The sequence below is a fragment of the Heteronotia binoei genome, chromosome 8, assembly GCF_032191835.1.
Source record: "Heteronotia binoei isolate CCM8104 ecotype False Entrance Well chromosome 8, APGP_CSIRO_Hbin_v1, whole genome shotgun sequence".
NCBI classification, from domain to species: domain Eukaryota; kingdom Metazoa; phylum Chordata; class Lepidosauria; order Squamata; family Gekkonidae; genus Heteronotia; species Heteronotia binoei.
The window spans coordinates 46,536,692-46,563,805 of record NC_083230.1 but is presented as its reverse complement, the minus strand read 5'-3'; the positions used below and the strand labels follow the sequence as shown (position 1 = coordinate 46,563,805).

Genomic DNA, 27,114 nt, shown 5'->3' with positions numbered 1-27,114 from the left:
AGTTAAAAGAAACACCTGCAACACTAGACTGGAAACGTTAAACACCCCTGTCATGTCAGCTGCTCAGATATACTAGGAAAATTATACAGATGGCAAGCAATTTTTTAAAAAATATATTATTATCTGCCTGAGTTTCAGTGCAGTCAAAAGGATCTGCCAAATAAGGAAAAGGCCATAAAAGATGATAGTCTTAAAATGACTGGATGTTGAAAGAAGCCAAAGAAATGGTCCTGCTAGTACTCAGCCAGCTCCTGGCAAAAGACAGGAGTAAATAAGAAGCTTGCTACAAGCAAAATGTAAAAAGTGGAAACGTTTCCCATGCTGCAAGTCAACATTTATTCTTTTAACATGATAACCGTGTGTGCCACCATGTACCTTCATTGTCCTACATTCCAGAAACACACTTCATACATCAGTTGTCTGTTATTTCTACTCCTTCAGGTGAAGAATTAAACTAACTTAGAAACTGCTTTGGATCCATATGAATACATATACAACCTAAAATAACAGCAATAATGAAACATCAATAGTAAATATATCATCGTTTCTTGGACCCAAAGTTACCACTTGTGGGCTTGTTAAAGCTTCGGCTCATCTGTGGGAAATGTACAGTAGGGGTTCGTTCAGTTGGGCCATATAGTCCTAGATTTCTGGCTGCAGCTGATTTTTTGAGAGGCTTGACACTAGGGAAAGGGCTAAAGACCTGTGGCTTGGAATTGCTAGTCTGGGGAGATTTTGCTGGTGTTTCATTCTCAGTGGGCAAATGCAGCAACTCAGATATTCGTGTTTGGCATGACAGACTTAATACAGTTTCAGTGCCATCGTTATTACTCTGGGTAAGTTCCAGCACTTCCAGCTTCTGCTGAACGTCTGAGATGTTGTCATTGGCATCTCTGTAAGTTGGTTCAGGAGACTGTCCATCAGCTTTTCTGGTTGTCCTGGCATCTGAGTTGCTCCCATCCCTTGCCATGGATTCAAGTGTGCTTAGAGTTTCTTGTTTTGCATTGGGACTACTAATTTTGCCACCGTCACTCTGCTCCTCTATAAGCCCAATAGTATCCCCATAACCCAGCTGGCCTTTGGCTCTGGCTATGTTCTTTCTGTGTACCCTCATGTGAGTACACCATGGGGAGTTAAGCTTTGCTTTAATGTCTTCATGTGAGCCAGGTGACATCTTGCCTCCTGTATGATTTGGGATGTGAATAATAGCATTCTTGGCAGACCTGTTAGTTGGCTTCATCTTCTTACCCAGCAGAAGATGGTTGATCACTGGAGAATGGTTTACCTGAGAGGGCAGAAGACTGGTGATTGGACCCTTATCTGAAGGGAGGGAAAAAGGGTATTTTGTTAAGGGGCAAAAGAAGCTAGTGATCACAAATCTTAAAAACCCAGTTTTATGCCATTTCTGATCAGATTTTTTTTTAAAAAAAATTGTAGGATTATATAAAAGAAAATTAGTTCCACCTAGGCTATACAACATACATAATTATCAGAAGCCATCTATTAGGATATAAATTTCTTCTCATTAAGCCTTAATTCTTAACAGCTACCAACAAAGACATATAAAAACCAGCTCCACAATTTATCTTAATTAAAAAAAGTCTACAAAAAATGGGGAATTAGAAAAATTGTAGGAAATTAGTGCAGACATGTTCTGCTTTGTTTTGATCCAGAATGAAGAAAATCCCTTTCTTTACTCTTAGGAAAATTATAGTGTAGCACAAATATCTGCTGATTTGGGTAATCCTTTAACAAACTTGATTCTGTCACCTATCCCAATAACTCTGTTACATAAAATCAAATAAAAATAATGAATAAACAACCTAAAGAAATCTACAGCTTCTTTTCACATAGAGGGTGATCAAAGCAAGGAAGGCAAGCATGTGAAATCATATACATCAATAAATAAATTAATGGGTTAGATAATCAAATCATAGTTTTAAGTTAGTTTATTTTCAAAGAACATCTGTAGAAGAAAGCATTAATGTTCTAATGGCAACTTGATATTTCTGTTTTATCAGTGAGATTTAGCTTACAGCCACCAATCACTGAATGGTCATATCATGCTAGGTAGAGACTAAATGACAGAGCCTCTTGTCAACAGCAAAAAGCCTTTTGTAAGTTGACAGCAAGGCAAGGATACAATCTTAAAGATATCATTCAACAAACTAGCATAGTCACCAAGACCGACTATTTCCCATCTGATTTTCCAGTGACAGATTGAAAAATATGGAATAGATTGGAAAAGATAACTAACTGGATAACAGGTTGCAATTAGTGAAAAGGGGTTCTGGCAATCCTGGGAAATGAATGTTCTTCCTATCCTTTGGCACCTAATTGTCTATATTTGCCTGATTAAAAATTGCATTAGATAGGAAAAATACCCTGCCCTGACTGTCATGGATTACCCTAACTTTTATTTTGGAGCAGTACAGACTGATGTGTATGGGTTTTCTGACCTTGCCACACACCAGCAAAGGGGAAGGAGCAAAACAGAATGGCAGTATCTGTTTTTCATTCAACAGATAATACTGCCCTAAAGGATACCAAATTAGCATTGACTAAAGCCACACCTGTCTTCACATAAGCATATTTGTTGGATTTAAACAAAGGTCTTTAAACACTAGACTAGCATAATACAGAAATTCATTTGTAGATCAGACACCGAAGTATGATCTAACTGGGAAATTTAGATGCTTGTATTCCAAATCCAAGGATGCCATAAGCTGTTAGTGAAACCAATGCTGTATACCCAAGTTAGGATAGATATCTTTAAATACCATTATTCAGCTGGTCCCTGGGATCTAACATTAGCCCAGGGTTGTCATCTTCAGACCCTGACAAAAGAAAAACAAAAATCCATCATCGTCTTTTACATCAAATGATATCCTATCAAATATGGCTTCATCCATCCTCTTTGTCCACTTCTGTGTATGAGACAGCACAAATATGACAAGCGTCTCCATTCACAGAGTTGAAGCCAACTTCCACCATCTTAGGCCTAAGCCATTACCTGCTCTGATGTAAACCTGATGAACCTGTTGTTGCTGCTTCTTCCTTATCCGGGAGTATTGTTTCTTCAATGCATTGATGTCTGTAGTCATTCGCTCCATCATCATGCTGTTAAAAGCAGCATGGTATTCACTTCGACAGGCATCTATAGCTCCAGGACTTAACTCTGCAATGTTACTAGAGCCAAGAGTTTGTTCTTCATTGTGGTCTATACATGGTAGGAAAAAACTATTATGAGAAATGCTTGAAAATGTAATCCAACGACAGCTAATCTTTAACTGAACAAACGATAAAGATATTCTGGCCCATACTACAAATTGAATGGCATATTAGAACCTGCCAAAAATACTATAGTTCAAGACTGCTGAGCTCCAAATCAACATGAATAGCTTCCTCCTTGTACAGTTTGGAACCTGAAAAATCTATTTATTGCTCTATAGAACTGACATCCAAGTAAGTAATGGATTATCTAGCCCCAAAACTTAAATAGTGCTGGAGGCATATATTTATCTCCTACTCATTGTTCCACATGGGACAGAGTTTTCTTGTGGACACTGAGGCTGGAGAATATACATCTCACAGCACACATCCCTTGTCTCTAATTATTCCAGTAACACTTCATTCCAATATCCTGTGAGTTGTTGAGAGAGACTTGCTCCATTCATAGTTTAGGAGGGAGTGTCCAATCCTAATTAATCCTCCTGCCATTATTATAGAGTCTGACATATTTTAAAAGGTTTACAGGATGCAGCAAGTCAGCCAGAAGAAATATAAACAGTAATCACAATAATGAACTGCTTACCAATGATAAAGAGTCTACCTTCCTAGTTCCCTTGCCCAGAATACTGTTTTCTGGGCATTTTCCTGATCTGTGAATAAAAGTGATCACTGCCAAGAATTTTGTTGTACAAGCCACCTGAACAAAACACACTGATACCCCTACCTCATACCTTTTCGTATTTGATGATAGTATGTGGGATTTGCATTAGTTCTGCTGGGATAGCAGGCAATGATTTTGCCTCAGAGACCAGAATGACTGTCCCCACCCATGGCTGTAAACTTTAATCATTATAGCAAGGCTGTAAGATGAGTCCAAAGACAACTGGCTCCCACAACACAACTACAATGTTTACAAAGAGATCAATATTTGCCTTTGAATTGCTTTTGATACTTCTGTAGTTCTGGACTGAGAAAGCCACTGAATGGTCCAAGGCAACCAATGGCATTGGCTATGGAATCTTCATCATCAAGGTCATTCTCCTCATCACTGTCTCTAGTTTTCCCCAGGTGACTATAAAACAAAAGAAAACAGATATATTAATGATTTCTTGAATGCATGAGTGAACCATAACCAATTAAACCATCATTTTCTGGTAGTAGCTGAATATGTCCATTCCTTTGATCTATGCATGCCAGGGCCGGCTCATCCACTAGGCAAACTAGGCGGTTGCCTAGGGCACCGAGTGGGAGGGGGTGCCGAATTGGGCTTCCCCCCTCCCAGTGCCCAAGACAACCGCCTAATTTGCCTCCCTCCTTGCTGCTGCCACTGCAGCCAGCACCCACCCAAGCTCGTCCTACTGCAGCCGCCAGCTCCTGCCTACCCCCCCTTGCTCTGCCACCATCACCACCAGCTCCCACCTCCTGCTCGCCTCCCCCTCCACTCACCCTGCCACCATCAGATCCTGCTCACCCTCCCCCCTGCTCACCCTGCCGCTACTGCAAGTTCCCGCCTCACTCGCCCACTTCCCTCACCCTGCGGCCACTGCCAGCTCCCGCTCGACCCCCCCGCCAGATCCCACTTGCCCTTCTCCCCCCACTCGCCCCACCGCCACTGTCAGATCCCGCTAGCCCTGCCGCCACCAGCTCCCACTCGCCTTTCCTTTGGGCCAGCAGGCGCAGTAGCCCCCACACCTGCCACCTACTCGCAAGTAGCCCCACACCTGCTGCCTACTTGCGAGTAGGTGGCAGGCATGGGGACGGAGCTGTGCTGCCCTGCCTAGGGCGCCAGAAAAACTCAGGCAGGTCTTGTATGCATGCCTGGTTTGTACCACAGAAACAGAGGGAGGAGGGAGAAACTTACCCGAAAGTTGATTTTACCGAAGCTGGGAAAGGAGTGATGTTGTAGGTATATTTCTCCCTTAATTCTGCTAGTTGTGGGAAAGGAAACTGAGCCATAGAATAAACAGTCTAGCAGAAACAAAGGAAGGATAGATTATTATGGTTCATAAGAACTGTGCCTTTAAAGCAGCTTTCCCAGGCTATGTGGCCCAGACTAAGAAGATCTCAGAGACCTAATGACACAAGCTGAAAATTTCTGCACATGGTTAAATAGTGCTACCTGTTTTTAATCTATGTTATTTTAATCTGTGTTAATTGTTCTGTAATTTATATGATATGCTTTAGATTTTACTCTCTGATCCACCCTGAGCCTGCTTGTGGGAAAGGGCGGAATACAAATTGAAACAAATAAAATTTCTAAAATGTACAAGATGGCTTTCACATGCTTGCAAGATCCAACAATGTGCTTTCAAACATGTTGGCCAGTGAAATATTAGATCACTTTTGTGCTGCAAAAGTAGGGTTGCCATATTTTGCAAAGCAAAAAAGACAACAAATTTCCCAAATGACTACTTCAAAAAAGTGATCTCTATGACAGATCTCATTTTAAATACCCTAACTATTTAAGCCAGTGGTCCTCAGCCTTTTTGACACCAGGGATCAGTTTTGTGGAAGACAGTTTTTCCATGGACCGGGGTGGTGGTGGTGATGGTTTCTGGATGATACAATTGTACACTTTATTTCTATTATTTTGGTGTGATAGTTAAGTGTGTGGGTCCTTATCTGGGAGAACTGGGTTTGATACCCCACTCCTCCACTTGCAGCTGCTGGAATGGCCTTAGATCAGCCATAGCTCTCACAGAGATGTCCTTGAAAGGGCAGCTTCTGGGGAGAGCTCTCTCAGCCTCCTCCGCCTCTCTTCAAGTTCCCTTCACAGCAGGCAGGAACCTCTGAAAACTGGTTTCTGTCTGCCACAGAGGGAACTTGAAAAGGGGCGGGGCAACTCTCCGGCTTTGGGCAGCTTGTATGAAATCCAGCAGCAGCCCCGCAGGGAAAAGGAGCAACGAGACCGGAACAAGGTGAGTGGGGAATCGGTCGTTGTTAATGCAAAGATTGTTAAAGAACCTCTTTTTCAGAATCACCATCACTTAAGGGCCAAACTAGAAGTGAGACAGTCCTGCAGTTTTGTTACCAACTAGCAGTCCCTGTAATGGGTGAACTCTTCCATTAAAGAAGCACTGCTTTTTAAAAAGACACATGGAAACAGACTCTGCCTGTTCCAAGCAGTGCATCAACCATTAAATCACAGGACTATAGTGAGATAGCTATTCCCTTTGATAACCAGTTTCTATAGGTTAACAGCCCTCTGACTGAAAAATTTAGAAATTTATTTATTCCAGGCATCAAGTGAAAACCCCTGCATCCCAACCAAAGATCACTCATGATTGATTTTAAATAAAAAGCTTCAAAGATAATCTAATTATTCCTGAAATGAGTAAATGTGATAGAATCACAATGATGCAATATAGACTATGTACATATCAATCCTATCTATCTTAATATTAAAAGATTAAATACAATTTCTGAGATTCTCATCACAATGCTTTCAGAAATATTAGTCTCATGCAACCCACTTCTAAAAGATTTAGGGGCGTTTTGGGTGTAGCTATCTTATAGAGGCCGAATTATGTGAAACCCACATGACCAGGTTTTTTTGTAGAAAAAGCCCAGCAGAAACTCATTTGCATATTAGGCCACACACCCCTGCTGTCACCAGAAGTGATGTCACCCGTTCAGTAGGTTACTTTCTGCATACTGACACAGAAGAGTACAGTGCCATCAGCTGTATTTCATGGATGTGTGTTTTAACACAGCCCAATGAGAATCCTTGTTCCCCTCCCTCAACACAGTCAGAGAGAGATCGCCACATGTGGCAGGCAGCAACAGGCTCAGCTTCTCCTGGGAGGGGGCGCTTGTGGGCAGCTCCACATCTCTTGCTTTCTTCACAAGCCAGCTGGTGGCAGAGAGGAAGAAGCATGTAATCTAGTAGGGCATGGCTGTCTAGTGCCTTCCCTCTGCCAGAGACCCTTTTTTTGAGCCAGAGCCCTGGCCAAGCCAGCCGGAACTGTGTTCCTGTGCATTCCTGCTCAAAAATAGCCCTGCACATGACCATACCATAACTTTCCAATTTGTCATTTCTAATGGTAGGAGGTCAGTGTTTCTCTCATCTCAGAAATTTTTTTATTGAAATATACATAGCTAAACTGTAAACTATTAGATCAACTTGTTCAAAGATTTCTGGGCAACCATCTATTTGTTCAAAGTTATCTCTTTTCCAAAGATGGGAGAGTGGAATTACATAGATGGAAAAAGTAAGACCTGTACATGTTTTGCAAATCTGAAAACAAAAGCAAATTGTCAGGCCTCCTAATTGTTCAGCCAATACCTCTAACAGACAATGGTCTGTGATGTCCCCTTTCCCACCACATGCTGTAGCTAGCTTGTGGTGGGTGGGGAGAATAGCAGAATAGATTAACTTTTATTCACAAATTTGTTGCATTTGAAACCAATCATATTTATAACTCAGTTCTTCTGCAGTTTTCAGTTCTATTTTCCCACTTTGTATTTTTAGTAATTGGTTGTATGATAATTGTTTTTCCTTAACTGTTTTGGCCGTTAACTTTATCACTTCAGCCGGCACTATCCACAAAGGTCTCCTCTCATCACCATATTTCTTGTCCTTTATCCACACATTTAATAAACTTTTCCTTATATAATGGTGAGAGAAAAGACCGTCAGAAATTTTTTTATTGAAATATACATAGCTAAACTGTAAACTATTAGATCAACTTGTTCAAAGATTTCTGGGCAACCATCTATTTGTTCAAAGTTATCTCTTTTCCAAAGATGGGAGAGTGGAATTACATAGATGGAAAAAGTAAGACCTGTACATGTTTTGCAAATCTGAAAACAAAAGCAAATTGTCAGGCCTCCTAATTGTTCAGCCAATACCTCTAACAGACAATGGTCTGTGATGTCCCCTTTCCCACCACATGCTGTAGCTAGCTTGTGGTGGGTGGGGAGAATAGCAGAATAGATTAACTTTTATTCACAAATTTGTTGCATTTGAAACCAATCATATTTATAACTCAGTTCTTCTGCAGTTTTCAGTTCTATTTTCCCACTTTGTATTTTTAGTAATTGGTTGTATGATAATTGTTTTTCCTTAACTGTTTTGGCCGTTAACTTTATCACTTCAGCCGGCACTATCCACAAAGGTCTCCTCTCATCACCATATTTCTTGTCCTTTATCCACACATTTAATAAACTTTTCCTTATATAATGGTGAGAGAAAAGACCGTCAGAAATTTTTTTATTGAAATATACATAGCTAAACTGTAAACTATTAGATCAACTTGTTCAAAGATTTCTGGGCAACCATCTATTTGTTCAAAGTTATCTCTTTTCCAAAGATGGGAGAGTGGAATTACATAGATGGAAAAAGTAAGACCTGTACATGTTTTGCAAATCTGAAAACAAAAGCAAATTGTCAGGCCTCCTAATTGTTCAGCCAATACCTCTAACAGACAATGGTCTGTGATGTCCCCTTTCCCACCACATGCTGTAGCTAGCTTGTGGTGGGTGGGGAGAATAGCAGAATAGATTAACTTTTATTCACAAATAACCTCTCAGTTACAGTGAAAGAAAGAAAACAGCTCAATGTAAGCATGTACGTATGCATGCATATGTGATGGACTGCACTTTTAAAAGCTTAGGAGTGCTGTGTAAACAGATAAAGTACTGTGAAGGGTTAATTCTTCAAAGAGCCAGAGACCCTTAAGTGACAAGATGTTCCAAGAGATCTTATTGGTTAGCATCAGCTGAACAGAGAAAGACTTCTGAACTGGATGCTGAAGAGAGATGCAATCTGACAGCATTGGAATTCAGCCCTGACTGAGAGCAGTTTAACACAGACAGGAGTACTGTGGAAAGCTGGCAAGGATGAGTGGCTAATTAGATGGAGACTCCCATTTGGGCCAAAGAAAGGAGATAGAACTTCTAGTGAGAGGAGAATTTCCCTTCCCAGTCAAACAGGGAGTTAGCTCTGAAGAGTGCAGAAATCCCTGGTCTGGTGTGGTTGGAAGCTGCCTTAGAGACCTTAAGAGTCAGTTAAAAACTCAAGATGAGTACTGGAGTTTCAAGAGAAGGGGTTTGGGTACTGGAAAGTGTGTACCAGCCTTCTGGAAACCAAAAGAGTAAGAGAATACTCCCAAGAAAACACTGGAAAAAAAGCCTCTCAACAAAATTTTGAAAACTCTGAAAAGCTTAAGAATTCTCATTAGCCTGAAACATAAAAACTAAAGTCTATGCATGTACTGGTTTTATCTCAGAAATTGCATCCCCTGATTTCACCTGACCTTTCCCCTCTATGTTAAATAAAATATTTTGTTATTTTTGAATTTCAAAATACCTCAAAAATGTCATTTAAGCTGTTTAATTAAATCAAATTCCTGATCCTTCCCCTCAGATTCCTAGACTGAGCCAACAGACAAACTATTGTATTATGACAGGGTGGGATGGCCAGAGTTCTTCAGCAAAGAAGAAAATACATTACTCAGGTAGCTCAATCAATAAAGGGGGGGAAATGGAGGGAAAATCTTGCCTTTGAGGGAGGGAAGTGGACAGGAAGTGTATATATGTGTGCATGTATATATACATACACACACACACTCACACGCACAAACACACACCTGTAAAAATGCAGGTGCGTGACGGAACAATCAGGAAACTGAGTTCAATAGGAGATATTGCAGCATATGAAATTTGTTCAGTAAAGGTAGAAGTATTACTTTAGCAAATAGTCTATGGTGTAAGGCTCTGGTCTCTGTGTGCTGGTGGCCTGTGGTGCCTGGCGTATATACCTACCTATCCAGGGCTTAGTACAGGGCCTACTGTAAGCTCCAGGATGATTGGCTACATCAGGGGGGTAGCCTAATATGCAGAGGAGCTCCTGCTAAAAAAAGAGCCCTGTACCTATCTATACCTGCCTTTTTTTCCCTGTCAAAGTTCTGCAGCTTTATGGGAGTGGTATTGTTGCACAAAGAGCAGGCAGTGTTTAACTTGTGTTGCCAACTCTAGCTTGGAAAAAGATGGCATCCTCCCAAGATGCTGTTTTTTACAGAACTGATCTCTCTAGTGTGGAGATCAGTGGCAATTCCAGGCCCCACATGAGAGGCTGGTAAACCCAGGTTTAACAGTGAACTTTAGTTATTTCCACCTATTCTCTTTTCCACTACAGCTTCCCTTGCTGCATCTTATGCAACACCCAAGTGACCCCAGCACTTCGGAACAGCTCCGCTGGCTTCCCTTTCCTTCTGCATCCCACTGCAAAGATTCCTCCTGCAAGTTCCACTCTTCACAGTAGAGTGCACCCAGCCCACTGCAGTTACTTCTTTGTGATCTGAATCATTCAGATATTGCTGTTTGCTGCTTCGTAACTCACTTATTGTCTTGTAGGAGCTTGGAAACTTTGGCATGGCATAAATACTAGTGGATCCTGTAATTTAAAGTTGAAAAATGTTGGCATCTAGGTGACAACAGTCTGTACTTTTAAAAACATTAAAATATTGTGTTTATACTATGCCTCCTATGAAAAATTGCCTATGTAATTACTGCAAACAAAAATATTAATTAATGAATGGTGAGATTTACTGTTTTCACCTGCTACCATGGAATATATAGCAACAAATGAACCTAACATTCAATACTTTGTCAAAAGGATGAAACGCCAGTGGCATTTTCTAAAAGCATTAACGCAGACAAATAGTTCTCAGTTAAAATACAAACGTAAATGACTAGAAAATGTTAACATGCTTGCCCTGTGCTTAAGCTTAATACACAGTGCCTGCCATTTAAACCATTGTTGTATTTCCTTCTTGACTGACAAATGGAAGGAACACAAACAAGGCCATAACGCTGTAGGGTGATCAATTAAAAGGGTATGATTCACCCTCAATGGCTATTCTGTTTAGAATTCCATGCAGCTGGATAGTTTGATGTGGGAAACCAAGATCTATCTCAGTAAGGTTGAGACTACTTTAAGGTTCATAAAGATGTGTTGTCATATGTAACAACGGACAAGCCTCAAGTAATAATTCAATTCTGTGAAGCTATAGAAACGCAAGCCTCAAGTCAGGCACAGTCCACATGGCATGTTGGGTGGCCCAAGCAGAGGCTTAAATAATCCTTGTAGAGCATTAAATGTTGCGCTTTATGTGCATGTTTTTTCTAGTTATTTTCTTCATGGAAAAGGCTAGTTAAATAATAAGCTATTTTAAAATCTAAAACTAATCCTGTCATTTTATAGTACGTTTTGAAGGAGTTGTGGAAAAGGTGGCTGTGCTTTGTTCATAACGCAAGTTTTTTGTTTGTAATCTGAATATTTGGAAACTGGCAACATGTGAAAATAATGGCATCATTTTGATCCAGAGACTTCATATGGAATAGATTGCTGTTTTTGTAAAGGGCATAAATTATTTCCAGCACTGATCTTGAATCCTCCTGCATGAAGAAAGGATTATGGAATATAGTGGTAAAACAGGTGAAAATAATCAAAATTAATTAAGGGAGAGAGGGATTGGATGTTATTAACATCCTAGTATTATTTATTATCATGATTGCAGGTGTTGAGCAGATATGCGAGACACAATATATATCTTATGTTGAAGGAATTTAGGTACACAGTCCTGACTCAGACTAGCACAAAGCTAGTCTTAGCTCTGAAATGAGTATACAAATGATGAATCGTATGATATTACTTCAATATCTATGTGGGTAGTCCCCATATTTTAACAGCACAGCAGTCTTGCAGTATTCACAAGCTTCCTTCCTTTCCTTAAGCATTCTTACCAAAGTAAGTAAACTGTACAAACCAGAATTATGTTAGTGATTTAACACTCTGGTTCAGTAATATTTAGGAAAATGCTTATGAATGAATGTGAGCTTTTGTTCTAATGAAAAACATGTATTCTCTTCTTCTCCATTTGCGTAATTTAATTTATTTATACCCCACTTTTCTCACCAGTGGGGACTCAAAGCAGCCTGCATTACAACTTTTTTCCCACCTCCATTTATCCTTATAACAACCATCAACCTGTGAGGTATATTAGGCTGATGCAGAGTGACTGTCTAAGATCACCCAACGAGTTTTCAAACTGGACCAGTGAACTTCTAAGGTTTCAAGCCTTGGTGTCTCAGGTCCTTTAGCCACTAACAACTGAAATAAGATTATTCCATTACACTTTTACAGTGTAATCCTCAGTAGAATTATCCCTTCCAAGTCGACTGAAGTCAGTTGTTTTAGGAAGAAATCTTCTTTGGATTGCACTGTTAAGCAGTGTTTACTAACCTGCATGAGTTCGTTGCTGTCAATGAGGTTGTCTTCCAGCATCTCCTGGGTTAACCTTCCCATGGTGCTATAGAATTCATCTGCAGTTTCACAACAATCTATCTGCCTGCATCACAAAACAAATATTTCCAGCAGCTGAACATCATGTTATAATCACAGTATATTTATAGTATTGCCTCTTACGTCACAGAACAGCTGTTCTACAGCAGCTCAAAATTAGGAAGGGGCAGATATTTATAAGTAGTTGTATTCAAAGAACAAGAAAGCAATCTGCATTTGTGTGTTTCAGCACTACCCTCAAGATAAAACGAACAAACGTGTCTAACTTGAAAGAAGCCAATTTTGAAAGGTTGTCAAACAAATTTATTAGGATATTTCATTTTTATTTCTGCCTGTGTTAACCATAGCAATTATTAACTGTGCTTGATCAACCATGATCAAACCAACTAACTATGCTGGTGAAAAAGAAGTGCTCTAGCACATGGAATGAGAGTGGGGGACATTTGTTATCAAATGTCTGATAGGCTTTAAAACTTAAATATATGAAGGAGAAGATCTGTCTTGTGTCTGCACAGTAGTTTCTCAATGCAGAGCCTGTATTATCTGTTAAGATCTGCGTGAAATTTGGTTTCATCTCTCTACTTGCAAGGGAACCTTGTTATCAAGCACCATGTGAATGAACCAGACCCACAAAGTCTCCCCATCACAAAAAATCTCAAAATGAAAGATTAACTACTAACTAATATCTTAGAAGAAAAGTTGAACTACACACTCCACAAATGCATATTCTAAATATTGATAAAATTTGGATGGAATCATTTGGATGGAATCATGCTTAGCATAAACCATTGAAACCATTGAAACCAAACCATTGAAAGTGGAGGAGAAGCCTCAGTGGGCCCACCCAGAGCAGCTCCAGGCAAGCGGGTGAGGGAAAGGAAATTAAGGAAAACAGATCAGTTGGCTTTCCGCAGCTCACCTGGAGTTGGGCAAGCCTGTGAGGCAGGGGAGCTCAGCAGGGGTGGGAGGGCAGAAAAAGAGAAAGAGACTGATCTGGTAGAACCACAGAAACAGACAGAAAGAGAGTGATGAGGCTGGGGGGCAGAAAGAGAGTGTTGAGGTGGAAGGCAGAAAGTGAGAGAGATTGGGGGCAGGCCTGTAACCATGGGGAGGAGGACATGGGGGCCCTGCCCTGACTTCTGGGCAGGACCCCCCCCCCAACTGCCAGCTTTGCTCCCCACTGCTGCCACAGCCTCCTGCCTCCTCACAATACAAACTGTGCAGCAAGGTCTATAAATCACATGGGGAGGCATGCGGCTTCTTCTTCCTGCCCTCCTGTGCAATTTAGATCGCTGGCAGGGGTAGGGGTGACTCTCAAGCCTCAGTGGTGGCATAGAGCAAAGTCAGCAGCCTTCCCTCTGCACCTCCACCACAGCTTGAAGGCCACCCCCACCAGCAATTCAAATCACACTGGAGGGCCAGCAGAAGTAGCCATACGATTTAAAGATTCCCCAGCAACCAGCTGATTGGTGGAGTCTTTAAATTGCATTGGGAAGCCAGCAGCTGCTTCTGTCAGCCCTCCCGCATTATTTGAATTGCTGGTAGGGGCAGCTCTCAAGCAGCAGTAGAGGCTGTGGCTGGGAGGGAAGGTGGGGGAGACACAGAATTTTTAGGTGAGAGGGGGCTTTTAAAAAATTCAGGTGCCCCCTGAATTTTTAAAACCCCCCCCAAAAAAATCCTAGCTATGCCCTTGGATTGGGGTAGGGCACAAAATGAGAGAGAGAGAGAGGCATGGGGGAGAGAGTAAGGGTTGGCAGGAATGAGAAGAGTGAGAGGCCCAGAAATAAGGGGAGAGTGGAGGAAAGAAAGGTGGGTAAATGCCCCCTCCCCACAACTTTCTTGTGGGTCTCCCCTTATTTATTCTTAAACAGTAAGCAAGTAATCCATTCACAGATTTATCAAAAAAAATTACACTAGAAGAACTATTTGTTAGGGCAATGGAAATAAATGGAAGATTGATACAGTTCACCAGAAACATTACTTGCCTCCCTATCTCAAAGGGAGTTTAATGAAGTAGAAACAGACTTGTCTAATTAGTTGGAAATTAAAGGAGAAAATTGACAGTAATTTCTTGGCAATTCTTGTGGATGCACACTGCCTGGTAAGCCAAGCCTAAGCTATTTCAAAGGCCTGTTTTGGAGAAACAGCTGAGAGATCTTTTTAATGTTCAAAATACAAATCTGAACCTTCTGTTTGTATGCTAACATTGTAAGTAGTGATTTAAATAGCCTTTTGTTCCTTTAATTGGGGACAATTGTTTCATCAACCTCTTTTTCCAGAAAGGCAATACAATGTGGGAGTGTGAATAAAAGATCTGAAGCTGTCAAAGAATCTAGTGAAGTGTTTTCCAGCTGAGCCAACAGGTTTCTGCTTACAATTAGCCTTGAAAGTCAATGACAAAATTTGCTAATTCTGTGAGAACAGGGTTCCTTGTTTTGAATGTAAATAACTGGCAACAGAAATAAAATTGTTCAAAGTATCTTTTTCAAAAAAACCCCCATAAAGATCAATTCAGTAGCATGTTGCTTTTCCATTTTCTTCACAAGAAAAGAAAAGTACTTTTAAGTCTGCTATAAGCTTTACTAAATGTCTGACAGCGTTCCCCGTATTTGTTAGTGCTACCACCAAATCAGCATCCATATCTATTTCCTTTGTGTATAAACAGATTCTATAATGAGAAAATTGTCTGACATTCGTTCACACTGTAGGCTGCAAAAACCATGGCTTTTCTATCAGTGGAAGATATGCAGAAAGATTTCATTTGCAAAGACTGCAACAATATATAAGTCTCCATGGTATTTTTTTTTCTTTCTTTTTTTTTTTTTGTGAATAAACAATTTTATTAGTAACATATGGTAGTAGAACTATAACTACAACTTATAAAAAGCTTAATATATATTAAGAAAAAGACCATCATTCTACCCCACATCTTACTTTCTCCCACCCCTCCCCCAATTACTTGACCCCCGCCAGTGTTATTTTCTTTAAAAAAACAGATATTAAAGGTACCCTTAACTATCAAGAAAAAAAAACGAAACAAAAAAGAAACATAGGGAAGAAGAACCCCCTTCAAGAGTTATATTGTTATCTTAAAAATCTTAATCCTCAAAAATTGTCCAATGTCCTTTTATTTTCCACTCTTTCTCTACATATCTTCTGAATTTCTTCCACTCTTGGTTAAAAAGTTCTAAATCACAGTCTCTTAATTTTCTTGTTAATTTGTCCATTTCACTCCATGACATAACTTTCATAATCCAGTCCCATTTTTCTGGTATTTTTTCTTGCTTCCACAACTGCGCATACAATGTCCTAGCAGCTGAGAGCAAGTACCATATTAATGTTCTATCTTCTTTTGGAAATTTTTCCATTTGTAATCCCAGCAGAAAAGTCTCTGCCTCTTTATTGAATTCATATCCCAGGATCTTAGATATCTCTTGTTGAATCATTTGCCAAAACATTTTAGCTCTTTCACAAGTCCACCACATATGGTAGAAAGAACCTTCATGCTTTTTACATTTCCAGCACCTATCTGGCATCTTATTGTTCATCTTTGCTAATTTTTTTGGAGTCATATACCATCTATACATCATCTTAAAACAGTTCTCTTTAATACTATGACATGTTGCGAGTTTCATGGAATTTTTCCACAGATATTCCCAAGATTCCATCTTTATTTCTTTATTTACATTAATTGCCCATTTTATCATTTGAGATTTCACTACTTCATCTTCTGTAGCCCATTGTAAAAGTAATTTGTACACTTTTGAAATTAATTTCTCATTATCTCCAAGCAGAACTCTTTCCATTTCTGTTTGTTCTTTCCTTATTCCTTCAGCTTTGATATCATTCTCCATCAAACTTTTTATTTGTTGCATTTGAAACCAATCATATTTATAGTTTAGTTCTTCTGCAGTTTTCAATTCTATTTTCCCGCTTTGTATTTTTAGTAACTGGTTGTATGATAGTTGTTTTTCCTTGACTGTTTTGGCCGTTAACTTTATCACTTCAGCCGGCACTATCCATAAAGGTCTCCTCTCATCACCATATTTCTTGTACTTTATCCACACATTTAATAAGCTACTCCTTATATAATGGTGAGAGAAAAGACCGTCCATCTTCTTTTTTCCATAGTACAAATATGCATGCCAGCCGAATTTTTTTCCATGGCCTTCTAACATTAGAAGTTTTTTATTTAATAACGTTATCCATTCTTTTAACCATACTAAACAAATTGCTTCATGATACAGTTTCAAATCTGGTAATTGGAATCCACCTCTCTCTTTCGCATCTATCAGGACTTTCATTTTAATTCTAGGTTTCCTCCCGGCCCACACAAATTCCGAAATTTTTCTTCGCCATTTATCAAATTGCTTAGCATCTTTCACAATGGGGATGGTTTGAAACAGATACATAATCCTTGGTAAAATATTCATTTTTACTGCAGCTATTCTACCCAACAGTGACAAATTGAGCTTGTTCCACTTTAGCATATCTTCTTCTATTTTACGCCATAGCTTTTCATAATTGTTCTTAAACAAATCAATATTTTTCATTGTTATCTCTACCCCTAGGTATTTTACCTTAGAGGTAACTTCACAACCCGTTAGTCTTTGTAGTTCTTGTTGTCTATTTTTCTGCATATTCTTACATAAGATTTTTGATTTTTCTTTGTTTATATAAAGTCCCGCCAACTCCCCAAACTCTTGTATTCTCATTAACAACAAAGGTGTAACTTGTAAAGGATTTTCATTTATAAACATTATATCATCTGCAAATGCTCTGTATTTATAGGTAAATCCTTTTATTTGTAGTCCTTCTAAATCTTTTTCTTCTTGAATCTGCATTAGTAAAATTTCAAGAGTCATTATAAACAGCAATGGCGAAAGCGGGCAGCCTTGTCTGGTACCTTTACTAATTTTCATTTCATCTGTAAGATCTGCGTTGATGCACAGCCTTGCACTTTGTTCAGAATATATTGCCTTTATCATTCTTATAAAACTTTCTCCAAGCTCCATTTTTTCCATCACTGCAAACATAAAGTCCCAATTTAAATTGTCAAATGCTTTTTCTGCATCCGCAAAGAATAGCGCTACTTCCTTTTCTGGATGTCTTTCATAATATTCTACAATATTTACAACAGTTCTAATATTGTCTCTTATTTGTCTTTTGGGAAGAAAACCGGCTTGGTCCTCTTTTATAAAATTTATCAAATATTGCTTAAGACGTTCTGCCAGAATTCTTGTAAATATTTTATAATCATTGTTCAAAAGTGAAATTGGTCTGTAATTTTTCACATTTGTAACATCTCTTTCTTCTTTAGGTATCAAAGAAATAACAGCTTCTTTCCATGTATTTGGTACCTTCCCTTTGACTCTTATTGCATTCATCAGCTTCTGTAATTTTGGTATTAATTCATCTTTAAACATTTTAAAATACTTGGCTGTATAACCGTCTGGCCCGGGAGCTTTATCATTTTTCATCACGTTGATTGCTGCCTCAATTTCTATTTTTTCAATTGGGTCATTCAAAATTTTTCTCATATTCTCAGTTAATGGCTCAATTTTTATTTTCTGTAGATATTCATCTATCTTTTTTCTCTTTACTTCAGCACCTTTAAACAGCTTGGCATAATACTTAAAAAATTCTCTTTTTATTCCCTCTTGAGTAACTACGTCTCTTTCATCTATCACAATTCTATTAATTATTTTATTTTCCCTCTTTTTTTTCAGCTGCCACGCCAAGTATTTCCCCGTCTTATTTGCTCCTTCAAACGATTTTTGCTGGAGCCTTTTCAAATTCCATTCTACTTCTTTGTTTAATAAATGTCTTAGTTGAGTTTGCAATATTGAAATTTCCCTTAGAATTTTCTTTTTCCCTGGTCTTTTCCTCAGCTCTCTTTCTTTTTTCTTTATTTCATTTTGAATATCCAGTAGTTGTTTTTCTTTTTCCCTTTTATCTTTATTGTTCAAAGTAATCAGCAACCCTCTCATTACTGCTTTATAAGCATCCCAGACCGTCTGAAAATCGATATCTTCTTTATCATTCACTTGGAAAAATTCTTTAGTTTCTTTTCCTAGGAAAGTCACTGTTTCTTTGTTCTGTAGCAAGTCTTCATTCAATCTCCATCTTCTCAATCTTTTGGACAGTTTTGTAATCCACATTATTGGGTTATGGTCAGTGCCAATTTTAGGCAAAATCTCTATCTTTCTTGTTATGAGGCCTAAATCTCTGGTTCCCCATAGCATGTCAATTCTAGAAAATGTCTTATGTCTTGCAGAAAAAAAAGTATAGTCCCGCACTTCAGGGTTAAACTTTCTCCATATGTCCTCCAAATTTTCCTGTTTTACTAATTCAAAAAAAGACTTTGGCAATTTTCCTTCTTTTCCACTATTTTTTTTCCCTCCGGATCTATCCAATGAGTTCTCAACTGTTCCATTAAAATCTCCCATTAAGAGTATTTGATCGTAGGTCAACTCATCTAGTTGTTGTGTAATGTCTTTAAAAAAAACATCTTTTGCACCATTAGGTGCATATAGTCCCAATAACAGCGTTTTTTTCCCATTTGATGTTATTTCCACTGCTACAAATCTTCCATCCTTATCTTTAAATACCAATTTTGGCTCCAGGTCTTGTTTAATATAAAAAACTACTCCCCTTTTTTTCTGGTCAGCTAACGAAAAAAATTCCCTTCCCAATTGTTTGTTCCATAAAAATTTATAATCCTTTTGTTTAATGTGGACTTCTTGCAAACAAATTATATTACAATTTTGCTTTTTAATCCAATGAAAAGTTGCCCTTCTTTTTTGTGGTGAATTTAGTCCATTAACATTCCAAGACAATAGTTTGTAATCCATCATGGTGCAAATTCTTTATTTTCTTCAAAAAATCTCCTCAGTTCTCGGGCATTTGTGATCGTGACTCTCTTCCCCTGAAGTTCAAAGCTCACACCCTCGGGGATTATCCATCTATACCTTGTGCCATTGTCTTTCAATTTTTCTGTCAACTTTTTATATGTTCTCCTGTCATTTATCACTTCTTTCGGTAGCTCCTTCATAATTCTCACTCTGCTACCTCTTACTATCAATGATTGTTCAAAGTTTCTCTTCATAATCCTTCCCACCATTTCCTTTGTCATGAATCTTACAACCACATCTCTTGGTAAGTTATTTTTTTTGGCATATAACGAGTTGACTCTATACATGTGATCATACATGCTTTTAGTCTTATCAGGGTCTTCTTCTAAGAATTCTGCGATTATGTTTGTTATATATCCTTTCAAATCATCATTCTCTTCCTCAGGTACTCCTCTCAAACGTAGCTGATTTTCCATTAATTTGCAGTCGTGAATCGTCACTTTTTCTTGTACTTTCAGCAAGGTGGTATCATGTGTTTTAACTTTCTCCTCCACCTCCTGTACTTTCTTGTCTATTTTCCCAATTTGGTTTTTGAGGTCATCCACTTCTTTTTTTAATCACTGTAGTAAGTTCTTCCTTCAACTCTTCCATCATTTTCTTAACTCCTTTCATAATCCTGGCTTCCATAGCCTCCATTTGGTCTTGCATTTTTTCTAATGAAAGGGCTCTTGTTCGGAGCTGCCTGGGCTCTGACATTTAAGCAAAGAGCAAGGGGGATGCAATTAAAATACCAAAAATTTCCGTCGCACAATTTGCAAGTTTGACTACCAAGTTCAGAAGGTCTAAATTTTCTCTCTCAATTAAACTTTGTTCTGTTTTCTTCTGAGCTTCCCAGGCCCAGATATAAATTTTTGAAGAATTTTTCCCCTTTAAAAAAATGACGAAATTTTTGACCTCACCAATTTAAAATCTGACAGTCAGGTTCAATAGAGCAGGGCTTGCCCTTTCCAGCAAGCCCAATTTCGCTGGTTTCTGAGCCCCCAAAGCAAAGATATTTAACAAAAAAGTCTTTAAAAAATCCAAAATGGCGGCCGCGATTTTTTCTCCTTTTAAAGATTTTTTTTCCCCTTTTAAAATCACCCCAGGAGCCCACCAATAATGTAGTCAATAGTTCTTATCTTCTTACCCTTTTCCCTGTCGTTTCTGTCACTTTTTAAAGTCCCAAATCTTTTTAAAACGATGTTTTAAATTGGACCTCCCAGCAATGGCTGCCGATGTTTCTCTATGATGTAGAGTAGGCTTTTTTCTTTACTGCTTCCTGTCTCTGTCACCTTCAACCTTATAGATTGCTTGACGCACTTCCTGTCTTGCTCAGTAGAGTTAGAGGACTGTTCCAGTATATTCCTGCGCAGTATGGTTGTTTACATTCCACAAATCGTAAGTAGACACAACAATGATTTCTCTTCAATTTTTAGCAGTTTTTAACACTGTCTTTTATGTCAAAATAGTCCAAACTTCACCCTTCCCTTCTTCTACTTGCAAGTTTTATATTTTCCCCTTATTTCCACCTTTAAAACGTCTCTTTAGTCTGTAAATAGCTCCGGAGTGAAAGAAGAGTTTCTGTACCTTTTTTCCTCTGTTTATCCAAGTTCCACTGGTCTTCCAAGACTTTAGTTGTTTAAAAATGTCCCAGAAGGTTAGGATCGTGACGAGCTTATGCCAAATCGATGGCTCTGAGAGATCTTGCAGACGATAATTTTGCAAACTTCTGAGACTCCTCAAAGCCTCAAAGGACCCTTCTCCAAAGCTCCTTTTCAGCCAAGGTAAATCTCTTCTAAAGTTTTTAGTGCAAGTCTTGGACCTTTCTCTCACTGAGAAAGGTAGGCAGTGGGCTTTGGTTTGCCCTCCACTACCCCGAACAAGACCTTCAGCTTGCTCCCGTTACGAGAGACAACTCAGCTCGCCATTTTCCTCCCCGGAAGCGTCTCCATGGTATTTTTGTATGTAATAAATGGTCTTCTAGTTGTCTAATCCTTTGAACCACTAAGGATACCCATTCCCCTTCTCACATTAATTTTCAACCAAACTAAGCTGTTTTCCCTCCCCTTATCACAGCTGCACCACAGGAGGACCACTGCACTGGTCTAATAGGATGAGGAAGAAGAAATGAGATCTTGAGGCAAAATACTGTAAAGGCAATGGCAGCAGTAGCCACTTGGTCACCTGCCTGCTTCACTGCTAGCCCTGGTCCCCAGAGCAGCTCATCACCCTTACCTGTTCACTGTACTGTCCCTCTTTAAAAGTTGCACAGCAAGCTACACAATTTTTACAGGGCTTCCTGAACCTTGTGGCATTACTCTGTTATACAAGAGTTCAGCTATCATTTTGGTTACCTGGTAACAGGCAACCAAAAATGGCGGCAGAATTCTCGCAAGGAGAATGAATCTCATACACATTTGGGAATTGCAATGTGCAGTTTATTGCCCTAATTTAAAATTGCCTGTGAGAGCAAGAAGATAATTCCCCTTTCTCTGGCTCCTGACTGGGTATTAAGGAGGCAGAAGGCAATGTGAGGCTTGTGATGGGCACGATGGAAAGTTTCCACACTCAAATGCCAAAAGATCCACCAACAGTTCACGTAATTTTAGAGCTGCCCCTGAGAAAGTGAATGGTCATAGTTTTCAGCAATTTAATGCTGCTGTACAAAATACTTCAATGTCAAGCTTGAGTCGCAGAACAAAAAATAAAATACTTACTCTCCTAGTTTTGCCCAAATAGCCAGAGATACTCTCAATATAATCTCTGAACCCTCAAAGAATATAGAATCCCAAATTTTTAGAACTGTATGGTTAGGAAGACATGTAGCAAAGAGAGTCAGGAACCACTGCATTGTGAAGACATTAGTGAGAGGAGGCTCATATCCACCTGAAACAGAGATACAACCAACACACTGAAGGTCAACAAGAGTGATTTATTGAAGACTTTTTACTAATACTATGATTAAGAATACAGAATTATATTCTTGACACCACTTATACACACATACACCAGGTTGCCATTTCCCAACATTATAAAAAAAATGATAACACTGTACAGCAGAAATGCATTTATTTTAGTGTTGTGTGGTCCATTTGTTTCTAGACCATTAATTTATGTGCTTGTAGCCAGCCTTCTGATTTAAAAAAAAAAAACTTCTCAAGGACAACTCACTACACACACACGCACACTTTTATTGTGAGTTGTCCTGGAGAAGTGTTTACATATGAATTAAAATCAGCACAGAAACAAACAGAATGCACAGTAGCAAATAAATAAAATCAACTATATTGACACCACAACTAAATTAATTAAAATTAGCATTAAATTGAACAAACAGGCACTGTCAAATCACACAGCAAGTGCTTTCTGGAACAAACTGATTTGTTTGGCATCAGAAAGCCAACAAAACTGGGAGAGCGCAAACATTCCTGAAAGGGGAGCTCTGTAACTTTGTTGCCAATGTTGAAAAAAACCCACATTAAAATCTACTCTATCCTCAAACATCAGGGAAGACATCGGTAGAGCAGTTATTAAAGTTCTTAAAGGAAAAGTAGCTTGAATGTGAAAATGGGGTTCTAGAAATATATTCAGAGCTCAAAACATTTAGGACTTCAAAGGTTAACACCAGAACTTCATTGTTTCTGAAAACCAACAGGAAGCCAATGAAGATATTGAAAACTAGCAGTCCGGACCAGCCCTAGGGTGCATGGTGCCCCAGGCAGGCTCCCTGCCCGCCACCCCCTCCACTTGCCACACTCCATTACCCCCTTGCTCAATCAATCAGAGGAGCGCTGCGACGAGGCTCAGCCCTACCCGCTTCAACGTGGCTGGCATCTGATGGTTCTTTGATGAGAGTGCTGGAGGAGGCTTCTCCCCCTCCTTTCCAGAACTGGAAGTGAGGGAGGAGCAAAGCCTCCTCCAGTGCTCTCTTCAAAGGATCAGATGCCCTGTAGAAGTGGGTAAGGCCGAGCCTTGTTGCAGCGCGCTCCTCTGATCGCTCGGGGGGGGGGGCAGAACATGGTGCTGTGCTGCGGAAGGAAAGGGAAGTGGTGATGGCGGCAGCAGCAGCAGGGGAAGAGGCATAATTAGGCATTTTTCTTGGGCACCAGGAGGAGGAGCCCAATTCCGCACCCCCCCTCCCGTCGCCCTAGGCAAATGCCTAGTTTGCCTAGTGGGCAAGCTGGCCCTGCTAGCAGTTCTCTGAGACCTAACTTATCCAATCCAACTGGTGGTCTTTTTTTAAAACATGTCATGCAGAGGAAGGCAATGGTAAACCACCTCTGCTTGTCTCTCATCTGGACTCCCCAATATAACAGTAGACCATGCAGCTTCAACTTTCATCCACTCATGCTTCCTTAATTTCCTCTCTCTGTTATCTCTTCGCTGTTTATATTATATTAAAATCCTCAAAGTACATACCAGTAGAGATCATGAAATTAACATTTTCAGCTATGGAAATCAAAATGTATTTTAAGCAGAGTTTACTTTCAAAGGGGAAAGATCCAATTGCATAAAACGTGACTGCCCAATTAATGCAACTTGTACTAGAGCTTGTCTATCTGCTAGCATGTTAATATTACTGACAAGGAAGACAAAGTGAAAGTTTATTAAACTGACACATAATACAGGAAATCTCCAGATGAACAGAACAAAAAGAATTTCCTATTCTGGCACTAAAATTGCCCTCAATCATCTCCAGGTGTAGAAGCAAGAAGTCTTTGCCACCAAAACCTAGGAAGGAAGGAAGGAAGGAAGGAAGGAAGGAAGGAAGGAAGGAAGGAAGGAAGGAAGGAAGGAAGGAAGGAAGGAAGGAAGGAAGGAAGGAAGGAAGGAAGGAAGGAAGGAAGGAAGGAAGGAAGGGAGGGAGGGAGGGAGGGAGGGAGGGAGGGAGGAGGGGAGGGAGGGCACAGACTATTCAGGAAATACTGTGCATATGTTAGACACATATGCACACACAAGCACAAAGCACAGCCATAACAGTTAGGACACTGAAATGTCATAAGTAGTTTGGGTGTCAGATTTCTGCTCATTCACTCCCCATCAAACATGAGCTAGTTTTAAATCACACAGGAAGTTCTAGCCTCATGAACAGATTCATTCAAAATGTTATTGCTCCCAAGGCAGAGTAAAAAAAAATACATCTTGAAGCATCATAGAAATGAAGAAATAGGAAATGGAGACATGAACTTTATGGATTTTTGTGGAAGCTTACCTCCACTCTCCCGGTTGGCAGCTCTTTGAAGAGTATCCAAATGCTGGGAAAGCTCAGGTAGTTTAATTCTTAATAATTCTCGGAACACAGCCATGTCAACAGATAATGCTCTGAGGTTATTGACAAAATAGCTGTCAGGCAGCACTTTATCAATTAAATAAATCATTATCTGAAAACGAATCAGAAAAAAGGTAGCAGTAAGCATCACACAGACCTCATGAGGTCAAAGAAAAGATTTTGCAAGTACACCGGTTAGTTGTCTAAATATATGAATTTTAAAAATGTTTAACATTAAGTTAGGTACAAAGTTGTTTTGTAACACAAAGTCTGGTATTTTTACTGACAATTATGATACACAGCAGTTTTCAGTGGATGAGTTTTCAACTGGCAGGCAGCAAAACATGATGTGGATTAACACACTAGGTAGTTTTACTCACTTTTAAAGCATCTCCCTCATTGCCTTCCATCACTTCCAGGATGAGGGCTGCTAAGATGTTAAAACCTTGGCAATATCCTACTGATTTGTTCCACCTTGCATAGGCCAGTAAAACTCGCTTCAACACTACTCTGTCTTGCTCTGCCTCTTGGCCGCAGTAAGAACTGCATCCAGTTCGATGGAGATCCTAAAGGAAGATAGTAAAGAGATGGGGTGCCAACATACGATCCTCTAATGTCTTCCACTTCCCACACAACACTGTTGTAGCCAAGGAAAAACGGACATGTCAGATTTTAATATGAGGTATTTGTTAAATGTATATTGCCTTATACTAGTGTATGTTCAAAGCACATAAATGAACAACTGTTACTTTTCACCAATGGGACCAACATACCAGCGGGATTGCCTCTCCCCACATGCGCCCCGGAGATCGCTGCAATCGGCCTCGCAGCATCTTCTGACCATCCCTGGCCCGAAGGACGTTTGACTTGCCTCAACCAGGGCCAGGGCCTTTTTGACCTTGGCCCTGGCCTGGTAGAATCAGCTCCCTGTGGAGATCTGGGCCCTACCTGACTTACTGCCATTCTGTAGGACTTGCAAGATGGAGCTATTCTGCCAGGCCTTTGGTTGAGGCAGCGGATGTCCTCATTCCATCTGCTTGGCCTCCCTTGCCTGCCGTGATGCTATGTTATCTTAATTTCTTTTTACATCCTTGGGACTACAGCTGTAGTGATGTATAGAATGTGCCCAATGGAAATCGCCACCAATGACATATATGCTGATTTGTTTTACTGTATTGGAGGAGCCGGAGGGCGGCCATTCTATCCAAACCCCCCTTCCACTTGTATGGCCCCTCCTAGCAGCCCATTCTTCCCATGCTCTCATGGCCCCCCACTCTCTTCGCCGCTGCCGCCCTGGCACCCCCGTGTTCCCTGCCACTCTGGCGGCACCGGCACCCTCCACAGCGACTCCCCCTCCCTCCCACCAACCCGGTGAAGCTCCCAGACTCTTTCAAGGCCGCCTTCCCCCCCCCCGCCGCTGATCAGTGGCGCGGAGGCCGGTGGCTTTTCAGTGCTCTCAGTAAGTTCAGCACTAGGGCGGTGGTGGATGCTTGTTTAGTGGGTTGCTGTCATTCCCACCACCGCCTCCAACCCAGTGCTGAACTTGCTGGAGAGCGCTGGAAAGCCAGCAGAGGACCACTGGCCTCTGAATCACTTTTCCTGCCAATCAGCTGATTGGTGGGGGGGAGGAGGCAGCCTTGAAAGAGTCCAGGGAGCTTCACCAGATGGGTCAGAGGGAAGGGGAGGCGCCACGGAAGGGGCACCAGAGTGGTGGCATTGGAGAGATTGGGGGCCGTGAGAGCAGGGGGCCCCTCCACCTGAAATTTTATTCCCTGGGCCCCCCTAACTAAAATTTTCTGGCTACGGGACCGGTGCGACTGTAGAATGTTTATTGCAGTTTTCAAAGCGCAGTACTGCCATATTATGGAATGGTCATTTATAGTCTGCATTATTTATTAATTTAAAATATTTATATCCTGGCTTTCCACAATGCCCAAGGAACATCTCTTGATGACTACTCAAGGTAGCGAATATTGTTAACTTGTCACAAATTCAAACACTGGAATTACTGTAGTGCCAGAAGGCAAGGTTTTGAGAGGATGAAGATAGCACTGGGCTTATTCAGCAGTTTTTTCTAGACATGCTTTCAGTGAACAAAGCTACATTCTTCTGCTGTTTCAGAACACAGGCATAACTGCCATAAAACAAGGAAATATAAACTAAACCAACTATTAGGCTGTCACTGTGATGGGTCTCTATCTGCCACATTTGTTTTTACACTGAACTTTGGAATTACGTCTAATGTCACCCTATCCCATTTGGGTATTAATGTAATTTTGTATTATAGCATTGTTGGCTGGTAATCTTTTTACATCAAAGTCAGGCCTCATATATCTATCTGCACTGTACACTAATGGAGAATACATTAATGACTTGTCCATCCCATTTCTTTAGTCTAGGTGCAGAATAATTCT

General features: G+C 40.1%; 1 protein-coding gene across 3 annotated transcripts in view; it reads right to left on the bottom strand.

The window, feature by feature from the left end:
* Nucleotides 1-312: 312 nt before the first annotated feature.
* TBC1D30 (TBC1 domain family member 30) overlaps nucleotides 313-27,114 on the bottom strand; it is a 68,729-nt gene continuing 41,927 nt past the window's right edge. For 2 of the 3 annotated variants that reach the window (XM_060245006.1, XM_060245008.1), the window contains 8 exons: nucleotides 25,081-25,266; nucleotides 24,644-24,812; nucleotides 22,149-22,317; nucleotides 12,479-12,584; nucleotides 5,093-5,199; nucleotides 4,164-4,303; nucleotides 3,014-3,220; nucleotides 313-1,320 (listed from right to left, as the gene is read on the bottom strand). In XM_060245006.1, coding sequence (XP_060100989.1) covers nucleotides 539-1,320; nucleotides 3,014-3,220; nucleotides 4,164-4,303; nucleotides 5,093-5,199; nucleotides 12,479-12,584; nucleotides 22,149-22,317; nucleotides 24,644-24,812; nucleotides 25,081-25,266 — 1,866 coding nt within the window. In that variant the 3' untranslated portion in view covers nucleotides 313-538. Of the gene's footprint in view, nucleotides 1,321-2,780; nucleotides 2,838-3,013; nucleotides 3,221-4,163; nucleotides 4,304-5,092; nucleotides 5,200-12,478; nucleotides 12,585-22,148; nucleotides 22,318-24,643; nucleotides 24,813-25,080; nucleotides 25,267-27,114 lie in introns of all 3 variants that reach the window. The other variant, XM_060245007.1, reaches the window with a different exon arrangement.